General features: G+C 44.2%; 1 protein-coding gene across 1 annotated transcript; it reads left to right on the forward strand.

Annotated features, from left to right (window-relative positions):
• Nucleotides 1-31: 31 nt before the first annotated feature.
• On the forward strand, nt 32-22581 carry ncapd3 (non-SMC condensin II complex, subunit D3). The gene is made up of 35 exons (XM_070851666.1): nt 32-102; nt 2517-2686; nt 2968-3130; nt 4199-4365; nt 4694-4864; nt 4951-5012; nt 5097-5184; nt 6160-6293; nt 7049-7121; nt 7335-7460; nt 8638-8890; nt 9084-9122; nt 10505-10597; nt 10781-10854; nt 11015-11149; nt 11294-11514; nt 11735-11926; nt 12056-12153; nt 12699-12808; nt 13559-13666; nt 14494-14608; nt 15305-15400; nt 15532-15770; nt 16202-16281; nt 16615-16752; nt 16926-17059; nt 17312-17520; nt 17973-18083; nt 18621-18788; nt 19868-19980; nt 20222-20286; nt 20763-20810; nt 21282-21344; nt 21450-21498; nt 22391-22581. The coding sequence occupies exons 1-35, from the start codon at nt 51-53 to the stop codon at nt 22458-22460; spliced, it is 4227 nt and encodes a 1408-aa protein (XP_070707767.1). The 5' UTR covers nt 32-50; the 3' UTR covers nt 22461-22581.
• Nucleotides 22582-23628: the final 1047 nt, after the last annotated feature.

A 23628-nucleotide genomic window follows, 5' to 3' on the forward strand; every position in this document is an offset into this window, starting at 1 on the left:
ATGTGTAGAAGTCTCCAGTTACGGGCGGGCTGATTCAAAATATAAACAAGATGGATTTGATATCTGCGCTCCAGTTTCTGAGGTTAAATGAAGTCTCAGAAGGTAATATTGTTTAATTTGTGTGAACGACGTTTTCTATTATGTTGGCTGATGATAATTAAAGCACTTTTTGGGTCGCACCGGCAGTTCGTTAAGTAAAGTTGACAGCTAACACGACAAGTTAGCCGTTTCCCGGGTTTTGTGTCCTAAACTGCTGTTCAGGAAAAACAGCGCTGATAATCCCGTTCAGGTGTCTTCCAGTTATTGGAGAATACCGTTTGTAGTTCATCCAGCATAATGTGTCAACATGTGGGTCATAAACGGTCGAACTAGTCCGAGGCCGTTCGTCCGACCCCCCTCAGATTTGGTCATCTTGTAGCTTTAATGATGAAAAGTTCATCAACACGGTGTACAAAAGTCTTCAGGTTCTCCCCATGAAACAGGAAGTGGATTATAACTCGGCTGTAGATCATCGAATCTGGCTCAATCAATCAATCAATCAATCAATCAATCAATCAACCAGTAGGTCTGCATTCTGGGAGCACAGTGCTCTAGTGGGGTAGTACGGTACTATGAGCTCTTTAAGATATGATGGAGCCTGACCATTAAGAGCTTTGTAGGTGAGGAGAAGGATTTTAAACTCTATTCTGGATTTTACTGGAAGCCAATGAAGAGAAGCCAGTACAGGAGAAATATGGTCTGTTCTCTTAGTTCTTGTCAGAACAGGAGCAGCAGCGTTCTGGACCAGCTGGAGAGTCTTTAAGGACTTATTGGGGCAGCCTGATAATATTGAGTTACAATAGTCCAACCTTGAAGTGACAAATGTGAGGACTCATTTTTCTGCATCATTCACTGTTTGTCACAGATAATATAATAATTAATAATTTAATTTACATGAAACTTCAATGTAATAAGTGTGATCTTAATCTCACTTCCAACTCAGACTGACAAGTCTGATCGGGGCGGCTGTGGCTCAGTGGTAGAGTGGGTCGTCCCTCAATCAGAAGGTCAGGGGTTTGATCCCCAGCTCCTATGGGTCAACATGTCGAAGTGTCCTTGGGCAAGACACTGAATGTATGAATGATGAGTGAATGGGGGAATGAGGATGTCATGTATAAGCGCTTTGAGTAGTTGAAATAATAATAATAATAAATCTGTATGTACAAATACAGACCATTTACCATTTACAAGTCAGGTCATGTCCACTAAACTCCGGCAAGAAACCTGCAGCTGCAACAGTCCCCAACAGGACAGGCCAGCTCTGTCCTGGGTTGTCCCCTCGACCCAGTGGAGGTGTTGGGAGAGAGGTGATGGCAAAGCTGTCATCCATGAGACAGAATGACTCCCACCCCATGAAGGACACACTGACAGCACTGGAGAGCTCCTTCAGCGACACACTCCTCCACCCTCAGGTCCTTCCTTCTGGCAGCTGGCAGACTCTACAGCCTGGTCACAGCAACAGCTGCAGTCAACAGGATCTCAGTCTCATGACCTTAGACTTAGACTTAGACTTTCTTTTATTTGATCCCCCATAGGCGGAAATATTCTTGTTACAGCAGCAACAATATAAACAGGGAGAGTGAAGAAAACAAAGCAATAGAAAAGACAAAAATAGCAAAAATAAAAATAAATATAAATATAAATATATGGTTGTGATGAAATGAAATAAATATTTACACCATAGGATATTTACACTTAAGACAGGAATGGAATGACATGGATGGTAGGCAGTATGTTAACATCAGCCAGTGATGCTGGTGTTAAAGAGTCTGATGACTGATGGGAGAAATGACCTGCGGTAGCGTTCCTTCTTGCAGAGTGGGTGCCTCAGCCTGCTGCTGAAAGAGCTGCTGAGGGCCCCCACAGTCTCATGCAGGGGGTGAGAGGGGTTGTCCATGATGGACTTGAGTTTTGTTAGTGTCCTCCTCCTCACCCACCTCCTCTATGGAGTCCAGGGAGCAGTCCAGGACAGAAGCGGCCCTCCTGACCAGGCTGTTCAGTCTCTTTCTGTCCCTCTCCGTGCTCCCTCCTCCCCAGCAGACCACTGCATAGAGGACTGCAGACGCCACCACAGCGTCATAAAAAATCCTGAGCAGAGTCCTGCACACTCCAAAGGACCTCAGTCTCCTCAGCAGGTGGAGACGACTTTGGCCCTTCTTGTACAGCACGTCTGTGTTGTGAGACCAGTCCAGTTTGTTGTTGAGGTGACAAAGATCATCTGATTTATATGAAATGTTCATGTGATACATTCTCGGTCTCGGTTCCATTATGGCTCGGTGCGACAGACGTGAAAATTCAGGCCGTGTCGGGCCGTGCTTCTGAAACAGCATTTAGACAGACTGCTGATGGTGTTTGTTGAGTGTCTCAAACATTTCTTAGCTTTTAATTCCCCACAGAAAACTGAGTTTCAAGCTTGTTCAAGATGCATTGTGGTACTGTTTCACTTCAGGTAATATGGTAACTGTTGTGATTTCCAGCCTGGGTGAACGCAGTGTGGGACGTAGAGTTCACAGAGAGAAAACCACTGGATGACACCACAGAGGAAGAGCTCACAGCCAGTGGAGACGTGGCCTTCAGAACCCTGCACCAGTGTTTATTGGCCTGTGCTGTGGACCAACGCCAGTCTGCTGGCACAAATGCTCCACAGGTAAAACAAATTCAATGATTATTTAGAGGGCTATACATGCAGTTCAGCATGTTTTACTCCATTAACTACAAATCATATAGATTTTATATTTCTGTTGCATTGCTGTTGTAGGTGTAAGTGTGTTTAACTGTATCTTTAACAATCGTTACATTTTTAAGGCACAAATGAATAAAGACAACATTTTTGTAGTGTACAGAAACTACTAGTTCCCTGAAAGGTAGGAAATCGATCTAACAACTTGCTGTGCGCTTCAATGATGTTGCAAATCGCCTCTCTGCCAGAGTATCTGGATGACCCTGGGGGAGCATGGGGTGTCGGGCAAGTCTCTGGTGGCCGTGCTGTCCTTCTTTGTCCTGGCGGGAAAAGCCAAAGGGGCCAATGTCCAACAGAGAGCGAGCGCTCTGCACGCTGCTTCAATCTACCTGCTGCTGCTGGGAATCCCAGGTGAGGAGATGTGAGACATTTACACCTAAGGTCTGCACCTTACTTTCAGAGCAGCCACAAAGTCATATCTGGAAATAAGATGTCAACTGTTTCTTCTTCTTGGGACTTCTGACACAGTGAGTAGGTATTGTACAGCTTGTGTTTTTCCTAACTGTGTGTGGCCCATTGTACCATATGTTTTCAAGAAGTATCAGTAGCTCCTGTGATATATTATTAGAGAGCAGGTTGGATTTGACATTTGACAGACAACACTAGCTCATAACCAGCGAGATCTTGTCACTACATCTAACTATGACAAGTCAAGAGACACGAGACACAAGGTGATCAGAACGTTTGGGAATAAACCAACAGTTTAATCTGGATTATCTAAACCGCTTTATGAGATGGTCCAACTGAATTAGAGCTCGACTAAATGTTGGAAATATACAATAAATATAATTTGAAGCAGGAAGTGGTGTAAACTGTGAAGTTTACAATGGATTTACTATAGAATGATTAATGATTTATAATTTAGAAATAAAATAAATATAATTTTATTATTTAATAACATTTGTTTTCCCTATTACATAACATTGCTCTGCCTCCTGCCATCACCACCTGAAGTGATAATCAACACTACAATAAAGGAGCAGGTTCAAATAATGGTACATGGACTGTATTTTGTTCTAAATGGACCAGGCACTTTATTTTGTTGCCTCTCATTCACCCGTTCACACTCTGGTGAAGTTAATCGCGACCTTGGAGTTTTCTTGTAAATGAGTTATGTTTACATTCAGTATTACTCGCCAGAATTTGTGTCTGTATCGTTTAGGTCTATCAAACCAGTCATGTACCTGTACCATCTACATTCTCACACCACTCTGTTCCATGCGGTGAAATGGGACTATTCTATTAATGAAAGTTTGGGTTACTTGCAGTGTGCTGTAGCACAGTGCACTGAAATCTAAGGTGTATTTCTCTGTTTGACAGTCTCTAGATAAGCTTGACAGTCATGTACAGTGTTTTATGTGCGCAGTTTTCCTTTAGTTTTTTGGGATGACTTTCTGTATATGTGTCCATTGCTTCCAGGGAGCATTGCCAACAAGGTTTTCCATGAGGTTTTATTGGACACGTGTTTGGACTTGACCTCCCACTGCTGGCCTCACGACTCTGGAAAGAAGCGCAAGAAGGACTGTTTGAAGAGTTCTCAGGCAGACGGCAAGCGCTCCAAACCACAGCGGAAAGACACTCCAGAGGTAGAGTCCTGTGTCAGAAATCAGTGAAACCCACAGGACTGACTTCACAGCCAGTGCCACCAAGCAGGCATCAGTGAAATCCTGGTTGGGTTGACATGAGCTTTACCATGAATGCACTATCAAGGCACAGTTGGAGCTGTCTTGGAACTGTTTGAGTGGGCATTGATAAGGCATGTTGAGTGCGGGGGGGGGGTCAATCAATGTGATGGATAAGCTATCAACAGCAGCATGTCTGAAATGATGTATTTAAGATGAAATTAAGTTTGGTGGAATAGATAAGGTGTAAAGAGTGCCTGGAAATGATTGTGCCTGTCGCTGTTGTCCTCAGATGGAGGTGGATGGAGCAGAGGAAGAGGAGGAGGAGGAACAGCTCCATTTCTCTGGACAAGACTTGATGAAGATCAGAGATGCCGTGGTTCTCTTGGTTCAGAGCCTTCTCAGACTCCTGCAGACATTTCCGCTCAAGGACAGACCACAGAGTGCCAGCAACTGCACGCAGGTAACTAGTGCTTCCACCATCATGCCCACTTCATACTGCGCTGCAGTGTCTTCATGTCTTCACGTCATGTGTCTTTTTCTCCGCAGATCTTCAGTAAGCTGCTTTACTTTGAGCCGGTCATTGGAGAGCTAACCTTTGCCGCAGTACAGTGAGTTTTCTCCTTTTGTCCCCGTCTTGTGGAAGAATATATCCAGCATGTGAAAGAGCTAACAGTTATGTTATCTCTGCACAGAGATATCACCAAGTTGAGATGTATTCCTGAGATGGCTTTCTATGGCCTACAGCTGCTCTGCTCGCCGAAACACGGAGACCAGAAGGAGGTAAGATCCTGTAATCATGGTCCACAGTAGGCCAATAGTATGCAGAATTGTTGGTTTACTATGTAAACTCATCTTTATACTGCTTTCAGGTGGTATAAACAAATGGAGACTATATGTCCTTTGCACATTGTATAATGGCTTGTTATAGTGACACAGCCTGTAGCTAAAGATACACAAACAGATAATCCACTGCCACTGGGCAAACCATGCTTGCTCCTCCTGCATCTCTCAAATGTGAAATGACCAGTCTTATGATGATGATGGCAGCAGCGGAGAAACAGGTTTCAGCTGCAGCTACAGAGACCGGCTTTGAGAATACACTGGGCTTGCACTCTTGCTGGAACAGCTATTTGCATGTGCTGTGGATAAATAACACATGTGATGGCAATGGGAAAGAAGAGAGGACATCAGTAGCTCCTGTGATATATTATTAGAGAGCAGGTTGGATTTGACATTTGACAGACAACACTAGCTCATAACCAGTGAGATCTTGAGAGGACAGAGTTTAAGGATAAAGAAATCTATATTATTACAAGACAAAATATACAAAGATGTTTCTACTTGGATATTAAATAGGTACTGTACTTTCTATTTCAAAAGAGGAAAAGGCTGCTACCGTTTTCCACTGAGACTATTTCTTGATTATGGAAATTATTCTTCATGCAACAATTTAAGTCCTTTCACCTCCACAGTGCTGAGAAAATCTCAAGTACTATCCGCCTGGCTCACTAATAGTACAGCAGTGATTCCCAACATCTTGGATCACACACTTTAGAAGTAAAAACAAGGAAAACCATCATTTCTAAGTATAATTTTCTTAAATATAATCTTCTCTAATCTAAATCTTTCCCACTTGCAATATATTGTGATGGTAATCTGCTTGAACATGAGGCCTGGGTGTTACATACAATATTCTTTGTCCTTGATGTCATAGTAGAGTGATGCTTCTAATCTAAACTGCTGTCTGTGGTTCAGTCGTTGAGGAAAGTTTTCCACCGGCTTCTCTACGTGATCCTGATGATGAATAAAGGCCCCAGAGGGAAGCCCTCCCTCCTCGTGCCCAGCCAGGCTGTCCTCTCCACCCGCGACCAGGCCGTCCATTTTGTTTGGTAAGCAGCTGTGCTTTAATCAAATGTTCAACCAAACTGAAATTTGAATATGGTCGATTCTGTTGGAGTTATGGGAAGCACAGAAACCCGGAGTGGAGGCACAGAACAGAATTGTGGAGAAGAAAGGCTTCAAAGGCTTCTTTTGAAAACACGGTTAAAATAAGATTCACAGAAAAGTGGCACGTCGCCTATAATTAGATGACGAGAGATCAGCTTTTTTCTGAAGGCGATGCCGGTACAATGGACTGCAGCTTTTGCCAGAGGTAGTCCAAAGATAGGACCTGCTCGTTTGTTGTCGGAACTCTGATTTCCCACAAAAACTCAAAAGCTCACATTAGCTGTGTGAGATGATGGAATAACAATAATTTTTTTTAAAAGTTGAGTCTCCATATATGATGTCGTTTTCTGGTAGGTTGAAAAACATTTTTTACGGTTAATTTACCAGCCACTGACGGTTACGCCAACAAGGACATTTTGGACTTGTGTTATAAAAGAGACTGAACTGTCAACAGAATTGTCTTTACGGTACCTACATCTGTGTTAGTCACTTGGGACAGCTACATCAGACATTGTTACTGTCATGAGCATCATTTAAAAATGATGACATGAAGCAACTCCATCTTCTAATTATTCCTGAATTTCTGGTGATGGATAAAAACTGGGTGCTAATTTGAAGATATTTCCAGTTGTTTAATTGCACACATGATACAAACCATATGTTTTCTTTCTACATGAATATGTGTTTGTCCTTACAGTCATCTTGTGGATGAGCTGAAGGAGCTGGCGCTGCCTCTCCTGCAAATCCTCCTGCAGCATATCTGCTTCCAGGTGACTCCTCCGGCAAACACTCCGCACTGCTAAAAATATATGCTGTTAGTGGAAAGTTCAGAAATGTTAAAGTGTCTAAGTTACAAAGGGAGGCACATCGAGGGACATTTACAGATGATTGTCCCGATCAAATATTTTGCTGTGGCATTGTTATTGGATGATGCATTAGTATTAGTATAGCTGTGATAGAATGTTTGTGCTGTGGATGTGCAGATGGTGGAGAAGAGCGAGCTTCGAAGCTACGGAGCCCAGGCTGTAGGGATGTTGACGTCTCAGATGACGAGTACAGACTACGCCTGCTTCATCAAGTGGCTGTATAACTTCTCCAGACACACAAAGGTAAGAAGTGTGTGTGAAACGTAGGGGACACCTCTCGTGGGTATTGTTCATCATCAACACATCTTGCAACAGTCGTTCCTACAAAAGACGGAAGCTTAAGAGGTCTTAGATTGAAATTGGTATCTCCTTCATTCTTATAACTTATTTGAACAGATTAGTTGTCCCTCATCAATGGGGCTTCAGTAAAAAAACCATTTCATATGGAGACACCAAATCAGTTTTAGAATAAATAGAATCACCATCTCTGTAATACTCATTGTACTTGTCTAATTATTTAAACCACGGATGTGAACAATAGCTATTTGTTTGAATTATTCTCTGTAATGAGAAGAAAAATGAAGGAATTTACAAGAGTTTTACGAAAGCCACAGTTTCATAACAACTCACTGGATGTCACCTATCTCCTGACAGGTTCCATGCTAGCTACTGAAAAGTAGACTGAAAGTAAAGCTGCTACCTTCCTCTTTTTAATACACATTTGTATATGAAATGATTAATGACCACAAAGGTTCATTACAGAAACAGAGACAGGAGAAATGACCCATAGAAATACAACATTTCTCTTCACCTCAGTGTGTTGTGTGTCTTGCACAGAATGGCCAGATCGAAATGAGCATGACATCATGCCAAATATTTGATATCAACATGATGAAACAGCGCCCTCCAGTTTGACTGTAATAAGCCCTGTGACAAACGAGCACCATTCTCTTCTTTTCAAAGGCTACATTTTGGTTTATTCTGTATTTTAGATTTTTGTCATGAGTCGGATCCCAATATTGTAGGTGACGTGATCCTTAATCTAGAATGCAAACATGGGAATTTAAACGGTAATATGGCTTTAGTTGGCTGTCACAGGTGCAACTGCGGTAGTAAAAGCTGAGAATAGGCAGAATAGTGGCACACCCACGTGATCACAATCACAACTGACTTAATATGGGAGCCATTAAAAGATGGGGGGGAAATACTTATCAAGCAGGAGGCCACAGGGGGAAATAGAGCACTTTTCTTGCTCAGTGCAGCCTTTTTGTACAATTGCACAACTTTGAATGTTTAATGCCTATTGAAGGGCCACTGAATGTTAGCCATCTGTAGCTAACAGTCCAAATATCAGGCAAGATTCATTATTTCCTATCAGAGAAGTCCCCGTGTCTTCAGCCTGTTGTGCTGGCTTCTGTAGATGGTGCACCGGCTGTTCTCCGTGGACGTGGTGATGGTTTTGCTTGAGCAGCCAGAGAGGAGGCCGGAGGAGTGTCAAGACCCAGAGTTTGCCTGCTTCCTACCGCACAAGTTCCTGATCCAGAGCTTGCTGTTTGCTCGGCGGATGGACAACTCCCCCACTGTCCAAGGCCACGCCCTCGCCTGTCTGGCCCACTGTCTGGAGCTGCCTTCACTCAACGCCACACGGGCTGTTCACAACCTCTTCTCTGCCAGTGAGAAAAACATGTTCCTGTAGGAGGAATGTAGATGGCAGGAATCTGAGTTACTTTTGGCTTGTACAGATGAAGTATTAAAACACATGTGTACATAATATAATCATATATTTCTGTTTATCATAATAGCTCATGAAGAGCTGTGTTTGTATTAAATCTCCACTAAAATAACTGTTCTACTCTCTGTGTTTAGCTGGAACCCAGACAGTATTGGAGGGTGAAATCACCGAAGGTAAGAAGGTCGTGCTGTACGAGTGTTTCTCAGAACGTTTCTCCACCTACTGTTGGCAGAATGTCCTTTCTTCTGCACATGCTCTGCTGCAACGTCACAGCCAGCGTTGTTTGCTGTTAGACATCCGTGTTGGTGCCTCATCTTGTTTTGTATATTGGTTGTGAGTTTGTAAGTTTGAGTCCTCTTTCTTTAGCTTAATATCTAAAATGCTAGATCAATGCAACATCCAATAACTGCCAATAACAGCTCAGTGCTACAACTAGAGGTTCGTGGCAACAGACCTGTCAACTGTAGCCAGGAAGATCCTTTGGTCTGGAAGAGGTCTGGAAGAGGTAGGTGTACGCATCAGACTGAGGAAGCACCCCTTCCATCTTACTGGCAAATGTACATTCCCTTCACAGTAAATGGATTAACTGCACGCCAAGTGGCTGGTGGAGAGGGCCATGAAGGATGCCTGTATTATCGCACTGAACTCGCATTTAACTCGTTGGCCCAGTCCAGGTCCCCGCTGTTACCTGGTCACCAGTGTGCTTGAAGCCTGTGATGCTCCCCGTGCCACTCCACACATCCCTCCCAGTGTTCTACTGGAGTTGGTGGGCCAGCCCCCCCCCCCGTAGCTGTTTTGGCCCTGCTGGATCCTCCGCTTGAGTTCTCTCTGAATCCATTTCATCTGCTGCCTGTTGTTCCTGTTCCTGTTTGTTAGGAAAGCCACGGACAGTCTCTCTCTTGGAACAACATTGTCCCTAGAGTCAAAGCAGCCCTGCAGAGCCTCCTTGGTCTCCTGTGACCTTCTCTCAGTCTGACTGCTTACTGGTTGCCATTGGACTGGAGGGTGTTTACAGTGGATGGTGCTCTATATCTTAACATTGGCATACAGCAGGTCCAATGTCTTGTTTCCCTGGTTGACAGACCACAAACTGCTTTAATGTGGGTGATGTCCCTGGACATCATGATAAATCTGTTTGGGTGCAGAGTCTGTGCTCCTGCAGTGACTGAATGTCAGACTGCTGCATTGGCTGGGGGAGCATCAAGCAACCAGGACGATGACATGGTGATGTGAACAGGATTGCACCATTTGTTGTGGACAAGAACAGCAAGTCCCCCCATGTTTCCTCTTGCCACCGTCACTGCAATCCCTGTCCTCCAATACAGTCTGGAGGCCGCCACTGTTTATGAAACACAACACGCTGCTCTCATGATACTCCCACTGTCTCCTCGTCCATCTAGGTAGCAGTTGAAGCAGGATAACCTCACAAAACTATCCACAGCTATCTGCTATCTACAGTTACAGTACTCACAAAGTCTGGCACCTAGGCCTGGTTCACAGTAGAGTATGTTGTTTGAAGTGTTGGTGTTTCAGCAGATGTGACTGTGTATTTCAGGAAGTCTCAGTGGCCAGCAGACTCAGAAAACCTACCGCACTCTACCGTTCAGAACTGTGGAGATCAGCAGCACTGACGGCTCCAGCTGTGACGGTGAGACAAACAACCCTCAGCGACTCATTCAAATGATTTTTATGACATGCGATGGGTACTGGGCAGCGTTTTTGTACTGTTCATACATTTGTAATTTTGTATATTGTATATTTAGTATATTATATCATGGATATTTATCCACTGACTCAAAGAGATGTGAATTATTGTATATTTTTGATGCAGCAAAAGAGAACCTGGCTCTTCTCTTACGGCGTATTAAAGACCCTAAGACTAACGTGAGGAAATCTGCTCTGCAGGTAAAGTGAAAGTGAGCTTCATCAGACTCCAAAAAGTAATGAGTACTATATGATTAATCATCTGCATATGTGTATCCACTTGGCTTTCTGTGCAATCCGTTTGTGGTATACAAAGATGCCAAGATGACCTTTAGCCTCTTGCTCTGCCGTCCCTTCACAGGCCCTGGTGGGTCTCCTGAAACATGATGTGATCCCCATGAGCTGGGAGAACCTGGCTACACTGTCGGAGCGCTGCAGAGACCCGGCCGTGTCTGTGAAGAAAAAGGCCCTGCAGTGTGTGGGAGAGCTGCTTGCTGTGAGTGTCAACCAGCAGCTCTGACAGACAGAGGAACCTGATGGGGCTCTGGGTTTACTGATCAGAAATCATATCAGTAACAGGAAGCTGACCTGATCCCTGAGCAGAAAATGTGCAACACGGTTATTTCCTCTGCCCCCCCAGGCTAAACCAGAGTGCGTTGTGGTGCAGAGGGCGTGGCTGCAGGGTGTGGTGCCAGCTGTGGTGGACTCTGAGAACTCAGTGCAGGACAAAGCCCTGGAGGCTCTGGACCAGGTGCTGCTCAGCCAGGTCAAACCGTACTCTGCCAGCCGCCACCTGGATGCGGCTCAGAGACTGACCTGGGGTCTGCTGGGCCTGCTCTGTCATGAGTGCCAGGACCTCAGGTTGGGCCAACTACATTTAGTCCATTTTGTGTTTCATTCAAAATATGAAGTCGTTGTTCAGCAGAAATGTGTCATGTACTGAGTTTTTTTGTAGATTATAGAGATGGAACATGAACCCAAAACATTATGCATTAGCTGTCTGTAACTGTTTTTACTGACAAATAGCTTTATTGCTGGTCACATCACCGCCGCTGTTGCTGATACTGTCCTGGCTCTCCAGTCGATATTTCAGCCGGGCCTTCACCATGTGGTCCAAACAAAACAAGTTCACACCGACGTTCATCACCAGTTTGATCTCGCACACCGAGGCTGAGCACGCTGCTGGCGCCTGGCTGCTGCTCTCCAAGGTTGTTGCTTCGTCCCCCAGACTGCCTTACTCCAAGATCCTGGATGCCTGGGACAATATGATGAGGTGAGGGGGACAGTGTTTATGTATTTTACATTGAGAGAGAGAGAGAGAGATCTATCTACCTAGATATATTTATCATTTTTGAGCGAACACCTAGATCATTTTAGACCGTTTATTATTTGTTCCTCTCAGTTCAAAGGATGTAACCGTGACAACCTGCTTACACATCCTGTGTGTGATGGGAGACATCGCCGCACATTTGAACGAAGATACCAAGGACAGGATAGTTAGTAAGTGACTGTGGAAACTATTCTGCCATGATTTTATACAATACAGTGCTGCCAAAGCATGTTAATGCAAACTGCACAGTCATGATGATCTGATCAATCATCACAATCTGTCTCTCTGTCTGTCTGCCTTTCTCTGTCTGTCTGTCTGTCTGTCTGTCTGTCTGTCTGTCTGTCTGTCTGTCTGTCTGTCTGTCTGTCTGTCTGTCTGTCTGTCTGTCTGTCTGTCTGTCTCTCCCTGTCTGTCTGTCTCTGTCTCCGTCTCCCTGTCTGTCCATCTCTCTCTCTGTCTACCTGTCTGTCCATCTCTCTGCCTGTCCGTCCCTGTCTGTCTGTCTCTGTCTGTCTGTCTGTCTGTCTCCCTGTCTGTCTGTCTCTGTCTGTCTCTGTCTCCCTGTCTGTCCATCTCTCTCTCTCTGTCTACCTGTCTGTCCATCTCTCTGCCTGTCCGTCCCTGTCTGTCTCTCTCTCTCTCTGTCTGTCCGTCTCTCTGCCTGTCCGTCTGTCTGTCTCTCTCTCTCTCTCCCTGTCTGTCTGTCTCTGTCCAGATGATCTGATGTCCTGGCTGAAGACTTTTACTTTGTCTCTGGAGGTGATCTCTGCTGCCGTGGAAACTCTTTATCAGCTTGGCTGCAGTGAAGACGTCAGTCAGACTCAGGTTGGAGATTTTGCCTTCTTACTGTACAGCTGCTCACTTCAGAAGTTCAGAGGGCAACCTTGTTCTCTCTGTTAGTACAGAGCCTCTTTTATTCTGCCTTTTCAAGGCGGGAATGTTGTGCTGTTATTCCGCCTCGCCGTTTGTGTAAAATGTGCTCAGATGGAACTGGGGGTAATTTTTCTTCTTCCACTGAGTCGGCAGTGGAGGTAGTGGTAGAACCGAATGGAGTTTGGGTAAAAAGGGTGAGGCAGCAGAACAAGATGCCACTAGATAGACACTAACCCTAACCCTAAATTTACTGATGATGTTTGAATCAGTACTATCTACTGCATGAAGCCCAAAAGCAGGTGAGAAACACAAAATAATCTAGAAAACCTTGTAGTCTCAATTTATCAAGAATACAGAAGAACAGAGTCCTGCATGAGACAGCACAAGGCCGTCGAGGGCCGAACAGCCTTGTCTAAGTGATGAAGTTAGATGTGTACGGTTAAAATGACTGTTCACATCTTTTATAAAAAGAAGATTGTGGCAGTCTTTAAACATTCATGGTCTGGGGCTTGACCAGTGTCAATGTTATATTGATGATTATATTATTTAATATGTTGGCTCAGAGGTTTAAAGTATTTCATGGATGATTCAACAGAACGTGAACTGATTGATTTTAATTTCTGTCACAGCGTCTGTCCTCTATCATGACTTCCCACTTGTAGCTTTTCTCATGTCTTATTGTATTTCTGTTGTTTTGTTCAGGCCTTTCTGAACCGGCACTGTGGTGAGCTGGTGTCGGTCTGCGAGACTTATTTAGCCAACATCATCCTGAGTGAGAGAGGAGCCCAGAACCTAAATGAGGAATTGATGGTGAGATTTCCGGCTTTTCCTCCTCACCGTAACACTTTCCTCACTTTCAGTTTAAATCTGTCCGTCCTAACCTCTTACTGTTTTTTAACCTTGTTATGTCAGCAAGTATAAGTACAAGTAAGTTCAGTGAGCAGTTATCTGTTGACCAGCTGGGCTGTTGCTGCGTATGCATTACTTCCCTTTTAAAATGTAGAGGCCAGCTGCCGTCAGAAAGAAACTGTTGGGCCATAATCTTTCCTGCTTGTTTCAGGATTCTGGTGAAATTTAGAGACAACAGAAAGTTTTCCTTTTAACTTTCTAGTCATCTGTGACTAGATCTGCCACACACACACACACACACACACACACACACACACACACACACACACACACACACACACACACACACACACACACACACACACACACACATAGACCGTATTATACTCTACTAACCCCTGCCAAGTGCCAGTCTGTTACACCTCTGTTCAGTCTTCTTCTGCTCTTTTTGCTCGCCTAAGCTGTGCTCCAGTGCAGCTGAATCTTTCTCTTGGCAGACACCTGAACAAGTACGAAACAGTTATTTCATCACAGCTCATAAACACTAATGAGCAGTTACTCCCAAGCTGCCGCACTGCAATGATAGTTATTTTAAAATCATTACGTTGGCTGATGAAGTCAACATAAATGGACGGAGAGCTGAAACTGAGAGAGAATTTGTCAGTTTTACTAGCTCAGTGTCACATTACTCTTTTATTTCTGAAAAACACAGAGCTAGGCTGCTACACCAGTCCATGTCAGTACCTGTATAGCTGTGTTTTATGATATGAAAATGCCCTCTCTTCCAGGTAAAACACCTCCACACTCTGGGTGTGGTGTCACTCCACTGTCCTGCCAAGGTTGGTAAAAGGACGGTGCTGCTTGTGGAGTCTGTTCTCACAACTCATTCTGACAAACTGGCAGGTAGGGAGGATGGATATGTGAGAAACAGATGCTGTGTTCTACTTTTCCCTGTGCTGTGTTCTGATTAAGCATCTGGAAAACAAGTTTGGTGGTCAGAAGAAAGAGAATTATTCAGTTGTTATCAGATACAAAAGCAGATACACCCCCCCCCCCCCAGCACAGTGCACATGCTCTGCTAATGGTGAACTGTTCTAAACAAGCTAAACAAAAGCTGTCAGTAAACTATTCAGCTTTTTGCCACAAATCTTAAAACTTGGCAGATTCTTGTAAACTTTGCAGCCAACTGATACAAATTAGCCGTCCTCCCTCCTCTAGTGGTGCCTGCACCTGCAGAGGGAGGAGGACAGAGGACAGACTGATACTGACCGGGGTCTGTTCTTCATTCTTTTTAAGCTTCAGTCACATCTTATTTTCTTTTGCCCTCTTTTATTGGCACTAAAGAGCTGTGAAAATAGATGAAATAATCAAATCTAACAACATAACTCTTACAGTTACCCTTTTAAAGATTAAAGGTGACCTTTTCCTTTTTAAGCAGCCTTGGTTCTTGAAGAAAATGCACATTAGAACAAGAAAGTTACATGAGAACCAGATGTGGAAACGTATATTGCTTTGGAGGAGGGATGGAGAGTAAAACTAAACACTTTCTCTGTGACGTGTTGACATGGCTGTCTTGGTTTTTATCTTGCTTATTAACAGAGTGCCAGGAGGAGCTGCCAGCCTCACTGCCTCTGTCCCAGTTCAAAGCAAACTCTCTGCCTACCAGAGTCAGAGCACACGGAGTCATCACTTTAGGTAATCTGTCTCAGTTTGTGTGTGCCTCCTTTGTGTCTCCTCAGTAATGCCTGAGAAACATTGTTCAGAACGGGACACACAATGCTGACGATGTCTTACCGTGTTTCCTGTGCGTTGTCTGCCTGGTTCAGGTAAACTCTGTCTGCAGCACGAGGAACTCGTCCAGAAGTACCTGCCGGTGTTTGCTAGGGAGCTGGAGGTTGGTACAGAGGTTGCTGTGCGCAACAATGTGGTAGTGATTATGTGTGATTTGTGTGTTCGATACACCAACCTCGTGGATCGCTACATCCCCAACATCTCTGCCTGTCTGCGAGACGATGAAGTGGTCATCAGGGAGCAGACTCTCATCATGCTGACCAACCTGCTCCAGGTAGGAACTTTTCTACCCCGTGTAAACTCCACTGATAATTACCCCAATCCACAAGATTTGGGTAATTATTCATTATTATTCATTTTAAGTAGGTAATAAGAAAGAAATGGGCTGATATAAATATTCATAATTTTTCAGTTCAGAAATAAGACCTTCTATTTTCAATTGACTTGCAATAAAAGCTATTTTAAATATCTGGAATAGTTTGAGGTCAACAGCGAGGGCATTTGGAACTAAAGTCAGTTATATATATACAAGGCATTTTCAGCTCCCCTGCATTTGTCAGATGTCAAAATAAATGAACTGGACTTGAACTTGAATTAAAAACTACTGTGAGACACGTGTTTATGACCAGCACTAGACCGTGAGAGTTTCTTTAAAGGGTGTGTTTTCAGTGTCCATCCCTGATTTTCCTTTGGTCTTTTTTCTAGGAGGAATTTGTTAAATGGAAGGGCTCCCTCTTTTTTCGCTTCATGGTGGCGCTGGTTGACCCAGTCCCTGCCATTGCCAGGTAAGTCCCACACTGCATAGACAGAAATATGATGACTCAAGCACATAATCTTAGCATCTGATAAACACAAACTACACTGATAAGATACGTGTAAGCAACAAAGTCCTGGTAATGTTGGAAACAACATCCTGTTCTGTGTGTCTTTAGTATCACATAGCAAAGGGCTGTAATATCACCATGGCATCACAGTGACATATGATGTTTGTCTAACAGTAGTAGTACATGGTGCACACATTTAGTCCAGATGGGTGCATACTGTGATCTCCCAGAGCATCTCATACAAACTGATAAACACACACATCTAACGAGGGTGCCTCCTGTTTCCTGTCCCAGCCTGTGTGAATACTGCCTGCTCCACCTGCTGCTGAAGAAGAACCCAGAGATGTTCAGCCAGCACTTCATCGAGTGCATCTTCCACTTTAACTCGTACAGCAAACACAAGTCCTACAACAAGTTCCCTCAAAGTGAGAGGTAGGAAGCTCTGAGGATGTGTGCTCTTCATGTTTGGCTTCATTTCAAAGATGACACTTGAACCCTCTCTCTGCATTTGTGGTTCTTTCAACTGAACAGAAAATGATGTACCTTGTTCGAACAGATGCAAGGATTGTTTCTAAACACTTTTTTATTTTTTGATTTATTTGCAGAGAAAGGGTTCGCTTCTCTCTGAAAGGAGTTCAGCACCGAGAGAAGCGTTTTTGGATCTACCGCTTCCTGTTGGAGCACTTTACAGATGCCCAGCGCTTCAACATCACCAACAAGATCAACCAGAATGTCTTAGGTAAGCACAGGCGTGGACTAAGAAGTACAATCAAAGCTACAAATATAGAATCACTGATTCCCTTTCTAGCTCTGTCTTGTCTGATAAGTGATTTTCTCTCTCTGGTGATGGCTTTAATATTGAAAGGAAGCCCAGCACTACTTCATTAAAGAGGTGCTGAACATCTTGTGGCCTCTTAACACATTTCCTTTGAGTTCTGTACTGTTAATAAGCACAATTAAACTTGTAACCTTTTCCCTTTTCCTATCCCAGCATGCTTTGCAGACGAGGAGCTGGCTCTGGATGCAGATGGTGCTGAGATCTTGTCGGAGACCTTCAACATCTTGAGTCTGAAGGAGATGAAGCTGCAGGCCATATCTAGTCCAGCGGGAGGTGCTGCGGGGGAGGAAGCAGAGGAGGAGAACATGGCTACCATGGCCAAAGTTGTCCTGCAGGCTGCACAGAAAAAGGTGGTGTCACAGGTGAGCAGAGTGGGCCAAGATATTTGCACAGGGTTTACTACAGTAATGCCCAGCAGCAAAAGTAATGTTACATGAATCTTTATATCGGATTTGTTTCTCAGCTCAACTGCGTCAAAGGTGCCCACAACTGTAAATCCTCTCACCCACATGTAACTGCTGCATTTAACACATGCACAAATAGAAAACAAGACATAAGTCTTAGTAAGCAGCCCGATAAACTGCAGTCCTGCACTGGTCTGTCTACTGAGCTCATTTAATATAACACTGCAGGGAGTGGGTGGAGTCAACATCAGGCAGCTGGTACGATATGAGTTTGGTGGGTTTAACCATCGGTTAAGCAGTTGGTTTCCTACTGGAACGAACAATCAATTAAATATGGTAATAACATAATATATACAATTCTGTGGAGCTTTTTAGGTGAGCTCCTCTCAGCTCCCTGCTTTGATCCACAGGTCCAGAAGAAGGCCTTCATAGAGAACACAGTTCCCCTCATCATCAGCCTGAAGAGTCTGCTGGAGCAGAAACGCTCTCCTGTCCTCAAAGACCTCATGGCCTACCTCCAGGTGAGACCAGAGCATGGTCAATTCAAAGCATTATTACCATTAGCGGAAACGTGCTGCAGCTCCAGAGACGTTAGCAATTCAAAAACACATCGGAAAATCCCAAACACATGCAACAAAGGAACAAATGTGCCGCAGAAACCCAAACCAGCAAACACGCTGCACATACAGAAACCATGCCAAGTCAGAAGCCCACAAACGCAACAGAAATATGCTGCAGATGCAGTCCACACAAAGTGAGCACTGGAGGAACACGTTCATCCTCGACCAAGACAGACTCGACAAGAGTGTTTGTTTTTGAAGCAGGATGAAGAGTGGACATAAAAAACGTATTTCACATGTTGCCTCTTCAGTCCAGTTTCCCACTTCCCACTTAAAAACAAACACTCATCTAGGTCTGGTCCAAAGTCCATCTGTTCTTTGGAGGTTTGAGTGTTTCAAACTGAGCATTGTTTCTGAAGCTGCATTATGTTTCTTCCTATGAAAATGTTTTGCCTTGTCTGTGTGACACCGCCCAGCATGACATGCTGTTCCCATCAGGTGATGATGCAGGGCTACCGTAACGAGGTGAAGGAGTTCTTCTCTGGAGACGAGCAGCTGGCGGCCGAGCTGGAGTTTGCTCTGAAGACGGCTGAGAAGGAGAGAGAGATGGAGGAACAGATGGATAACTGCAGCCTGACGGCAGATGCCAGGACCCCCGCTGCAGAGGTCCAAAAGCACCACATACACAACAGCACTGACCGTTAAGCTACTGAGTGCAACTCAGAAATAAACTTGTACATGAAATTATAATCAGTGACGCAAATGTGTCACTAATGTCAGGTCTAGCATCGTTTCCATGGAGCCGTTAGCCAGGCACTTGTTGACGATAAAAGCATTATCGCAGTGACGTGGTCATGTGATTAAGCAGGAGTTGGATTTATTCTTGGAACTGCCACTATTTAATACCAGTGCTCAATAGCTTTTAGATGTAATAGTTTCATGTACGGAATTAGTCTTCAGTTATTTCCCAATATTTGAGTTGACTTTAGAACGATGGTGGTGATTTAATTAACAGTTTAGAACCACCAACAAATATCTTACATTGCAATTATCCACAATTAAAGTTTGCAAAGTGCTTTGCAGGTAATCATAACCATCATATACAGTATGTATGAATATGTAGAGGCTGTTGTAAACACTATGAAGTATCTTAATATGATTCTGATTACAAACTGCTGTTTGTCTTGATTACAATATTTAAATAACTGAAACAACACTGTTAGAGCTGAAGTGATCAGCTGATTAGTCACTCAGCAGGAAACTATTCAGCAACTATGCTGATCAATTAATTGTTGAAGCTAAAACACTGAACAGTTTCTGGTTCCAGCTTCTCAAATGAGAGGATTTGCTGCTTTTCTCTGCTTTGTATCACAGTCCACTCTTAGACAGTCAGGCTGACATTTGATTCATTAGGGGATCGGCTATCGGCTAGGAGTCACTTAAAGTTGGGTGTTATCAGGGTTTCTGTTGAATATTTCAGTTCAGGGCCTTTCATGGTCTTGAGGTGTGACGTTGTGTTTCACATCTTCACAGACTTTTAAAGATGCTCCTCTTCTTGCTAGAGAAGCATTCAGTCTGAAGAGCTGCTTTCATCGTCTCTTCAAATTGTGAACGAAAACATTTCTCTGTCAAATTTAAATTGATTTAAAAAGAGACTGTTGAAATTATTGTGATGTTATTTGTTTTAAATATGAATATTTTGCCACGCTGAAGAATGAATTGATTCTTTTCTGCTCTCTCCGCAGCGTTCAGTCCAGGGCTCCCCCATCAGGCCCAGGCCCTTCCTCCCGTTTAGCTTTGCTACACCGCAGCCGCCACGGCCAAACCCTCCGTCTGCCAGACTGACTCACACTGACAAGTAGGTTTCTTCTAGGCACTACTTTGATAGTTCAGAGTAGAGTTACAGACAGGAAACATCACGAAAGGGGGAGAGAGGAGAGTGACATGCAGAAAAAGAGACATGACTAGAGCTCCAGGGCCCATGAGTTACACTTTCTTCACTTTTTAGGATTCATCTCATTTCAGTATGATATGCATGCACACTTGGTGTCTGTGAGAAACAACAAAATCTGTGTGTGTGTGTGTTTGTGTTTTATCAGGCGTGTGCACAGATCCAGACAGGAGGAACCGGTCCAGTCGAAGTCGCTCGCTCTGGAAGGAACAGGTACAGCATGCCGGAGTGGAGCAGTGGAAGAAGTGTTTTCAGCTAGGGGTTCAGGGGTTAGGGCTCACAGCATCCACAAACAAGAGTAAACCACATATTCTTGTGGGCCTGAAGGACAGTCTGAGTTCTGTCTGAGTGTGTCTGCAGAGTTTTCACCTCCACAGGGAAAATAAGACTTTAGTCATGAGGATTAGTATTGAACATACCATAATCTGATTGTGGCCTGAATGAAGCTGAATTTTAATTTTCTAATGGGATAATTCAGATTGAATAAACATCTGTCTGTGTACATTTCATTTAGCATGTCAAGCCAAGACAGGCATCCATGAACTATCCTGCATATCAGTTTACACATTGTTTCTGTTATTTGTCACTTGAATCACTTGAGACCATTCCTAATGTGATTACCATACACACACATTACCAACGCTTAGTTTGCACATTGAAGTCCAATCTGATGATGTCTTTGTTTCCAGTGATGCCTAAAGGGTCTGTGAATGACAGAGCCATCAGCACACCAAAAGGTACGAGCCTCTGAACCTCTTCCTCCGCAGTCCTCCAGCACCACAAGTGTGCACTACTGCTCCCAGACGCTGCCAGTGGGAACGAACACACGACCACTGGCGACGTTAATGTCTAGTTTAAAGAATCCTCTCTGTCCACAAGCACCGGACTGCATTTCTTCCTCTGCTCGTGGTTCTATTCTAAATCTTTAAGGAAAAGTTCAACATCTCGTCACTTATTTCCAAAAGAGAGATGTTCGGATGGATATCGTTCTCATGTCTGTGTGCTGGAAGAAGGTTCTAGCTTAGCACAAGCACAAGTTAGAACATACTACCATCACCTCTAAAGCTCCCTGGTTAACATGCTGTCTTGTTTATTTCATCTGTTCACAAGCACAGAATATACAGTCCATGTGCTGGAACTATTTCTTTCATTATTTTTCTGAACTTTTATCATCCCTTTACACCCACAACTGTCCATCTGTCATTCAGGCGTCGGCGTCAACTTAAGTTTTGACGAAGGAGTCAGCGCGATCTTCAGTGACCAAGGACCAAGTAAGCCCCACTCACTACTGATGCAGTACATACAGTGAGGGCTTCCTGTCTCTTTAGAAGACTCACACTGGTTCATGTCAATCTGTGTCTCCTGTGTCCTCTCAGGTCTTGGTGGGGAGACCAGTGTTCTTCATGTGCGCTCAAATGAGCAGCAGTAAGTGCTCTACTTTTGTCCACACGTTTCATGTTTGGTTTGAAGGGATACACAGTGACAATGATGCCATCCAAGCACAAATATCTTTAGTCATCTTAGCAGGCTTGTGTGAATGAAACATTAACCAATGAATGACTGGTGATAGCACATCAGAGGTTACCAGTGCCAACAGTATGGTATATTCAGAGTTTGTAATGCCTTCCTTAAATAATGACAATCAATCGAACAAGTGTTGTGTTTGTGTGTGATGACTATAAAACTGAAATGTGTGCATTCATACACACACACAGTCATTCGGAACTGTGCAAAAGTTTTAGGCAGGAGTGAAGAAATGCTGTAACATAAGAATGCTTTCAAAATCTACATTGTTTATTGAAATGTGGCCAAAAAGCCAAACCTCCAACGTGGAAACATGACCAGGAGACTCAGCTATGCACCAAAACAGGAACTGGGGGACAGAAACATGGCAGCAGGAGCTGTTTACCTGAAGAGGTCACAGTAAACACTGGTTAGATTTAGATTGTTCTTCTGTTCGCTCACGTTGATCAAAAATAAACAACTACATTTTATATTTCTTCTCCAGATGGTGAGAGTGAGTCTTAAGGAGAGATTTAAAAGCAGATACTGAGTTTGCCTGCCTGAGATCCTCAGACAGGGGCTGTGGATTAATTGATTTATTAAATGACTTGTGTCCTCATAAAGAGCCGATGGGCCGGCCCTGTGGTGTCTCTCCATACACATCATTAATCTGTGGCGCTCACAGTCCTGGTGTGGTTCCTTCCACAGAGAACAGCCGACATCTTTAGCTTTGTTTAATGGTAGAGCTTGTCCAACATGACTCCGATGTGTTGGAAGGCTTCTGTTTAAAGCGGCGCTCTCCTCTGTGTTCCAGAGCTCCAGGCCGGAGGCAGTGGAACGTGCTGTCTCCTCTCCGCCAGAAGAAAAAGTCCTCTAAAGTTTAGTTCATTTCTTTGTTTCTCATTTGTTACATCTTCTTTCCCCCTACATGCCCCTGACTGATATACTCTCCTCTTCAGCGTTCACTGTTTGTCGCTGTCTGTGTTTTATCTTTGTGGTAATAAAGCTGACCCTGACTCAAAAACTGGTCCCTCATTATTATTATTATTATTTGTATTATTACTATTATTACTTCTGTTTCTTTTTCCAGCTCCACAACCATCAAAGTGAGCTTCAGTGTTTCCCTGTTTAATCCAAACTGCATCAGCAGTGTCTACAGTCTGTATCACCACTGTAACTGTCTGAATCATTCTTTATCACGTACACTAAAGTCATAGGTAGACGTATTAACAAAAACGATGCCCCCACACTATTTAGACAGGGTCACACGTTTTGATTGCTGGTAACTAAAACTAGTCTCCTTTTTTACTCTGCTGTGACGGGACAAGCTTTAGTGTGCTGGTCTGTGTAGAACACACACCTCAGCTGACAACGTGTGGTCTTTCTCACAGGTCCTTCATTTGTGTGCACACAAATCCTAGCAGTCTGAGCACTGTGGAACAGCTACGGTGTTCCTCCGGGCTCCTGTGGCTCCGAGGTAAAGCCGCTCTTCCATCAGTTGGAGGACTGTTTTTGTCGACCCCCGGCCCCTCTAAGTCCACCTCGGCAAGATCCTGAGCCCCAACCTGCTCCTGAAGCACAGCTTCTGTGTGAGAAAGAAGTCTCCTCCTACATGAATGATGAGTGAGTAAATAAGCCGACGAAGTCTGTTCCTCCATCAGACAGTTTCCTGCCTCAGAATGAAGAACAATCTGATGCACTGTAAACAGAGCGATGTTAGAAAGTATCAAACTGGACATTAAGGCACTATAGCACACTGTCCAGGGAGGGGCTCCTGAAGACAGACAGAGTGGGTGGGTCATGATCTACTGCCCTCAACTGAGCTGTTGTACAGCCTGATGTCTGTGGGGGCAAAGGATCCTCTGTGCCACCCAGTCCTCAGCCCCCTCCCCAATGATGTCCTGCAGCTCCGTGTGCGTCTCTCCACCACCCTCCCCAGTGAACCCAGCCTCCTACCCAGCACTGAGCAGCCTTATTAACCAGCTGGTCCTGCAGCCCCCACTGACTGGTGGAACATGTGCAACATTTCACCACAGACATCATCACTCCGTT

Source organism: Pempheris klunzingeri, chromosome 20, assembly GCF_042242105.1.
Source record: "Pempheris klunzingeri isolate RE-2024b chromosome 20, fPemKlu1.hap1, whole genome shotgun sequence".
Taxonomy (NCBI): domain Eukaryota; kingdom Metazoa; phylum Chordata; class Actinopteri; order Acropomatiformes; family Pempheridae; genus Pempheris; species Pempheris klunzingeri.

Coding starts and splice junctions, on each gene's coding strand:
- ncapd3 (XM_070851666.1), top strand. CDS start 51: ATGGATTTGATATCTGCGCTCCAGTTTCTGAGGTTAAATGAAGTCTCA. Junction 4,366..4,693: donor AGCGGAAAGACACTCCAGAG/GTAGAGTCCTGT, acceptor TGTTGTCCTCAG/ATGGAGGTGGATGGAGCAGA. Junction 18,084..18,620: donor ACCTCATGGCCTACCTCCAG/GTGAGACCAGAG, acceptor TGTTCCCATCAG/GTGATGATGCAGGGCTACCG.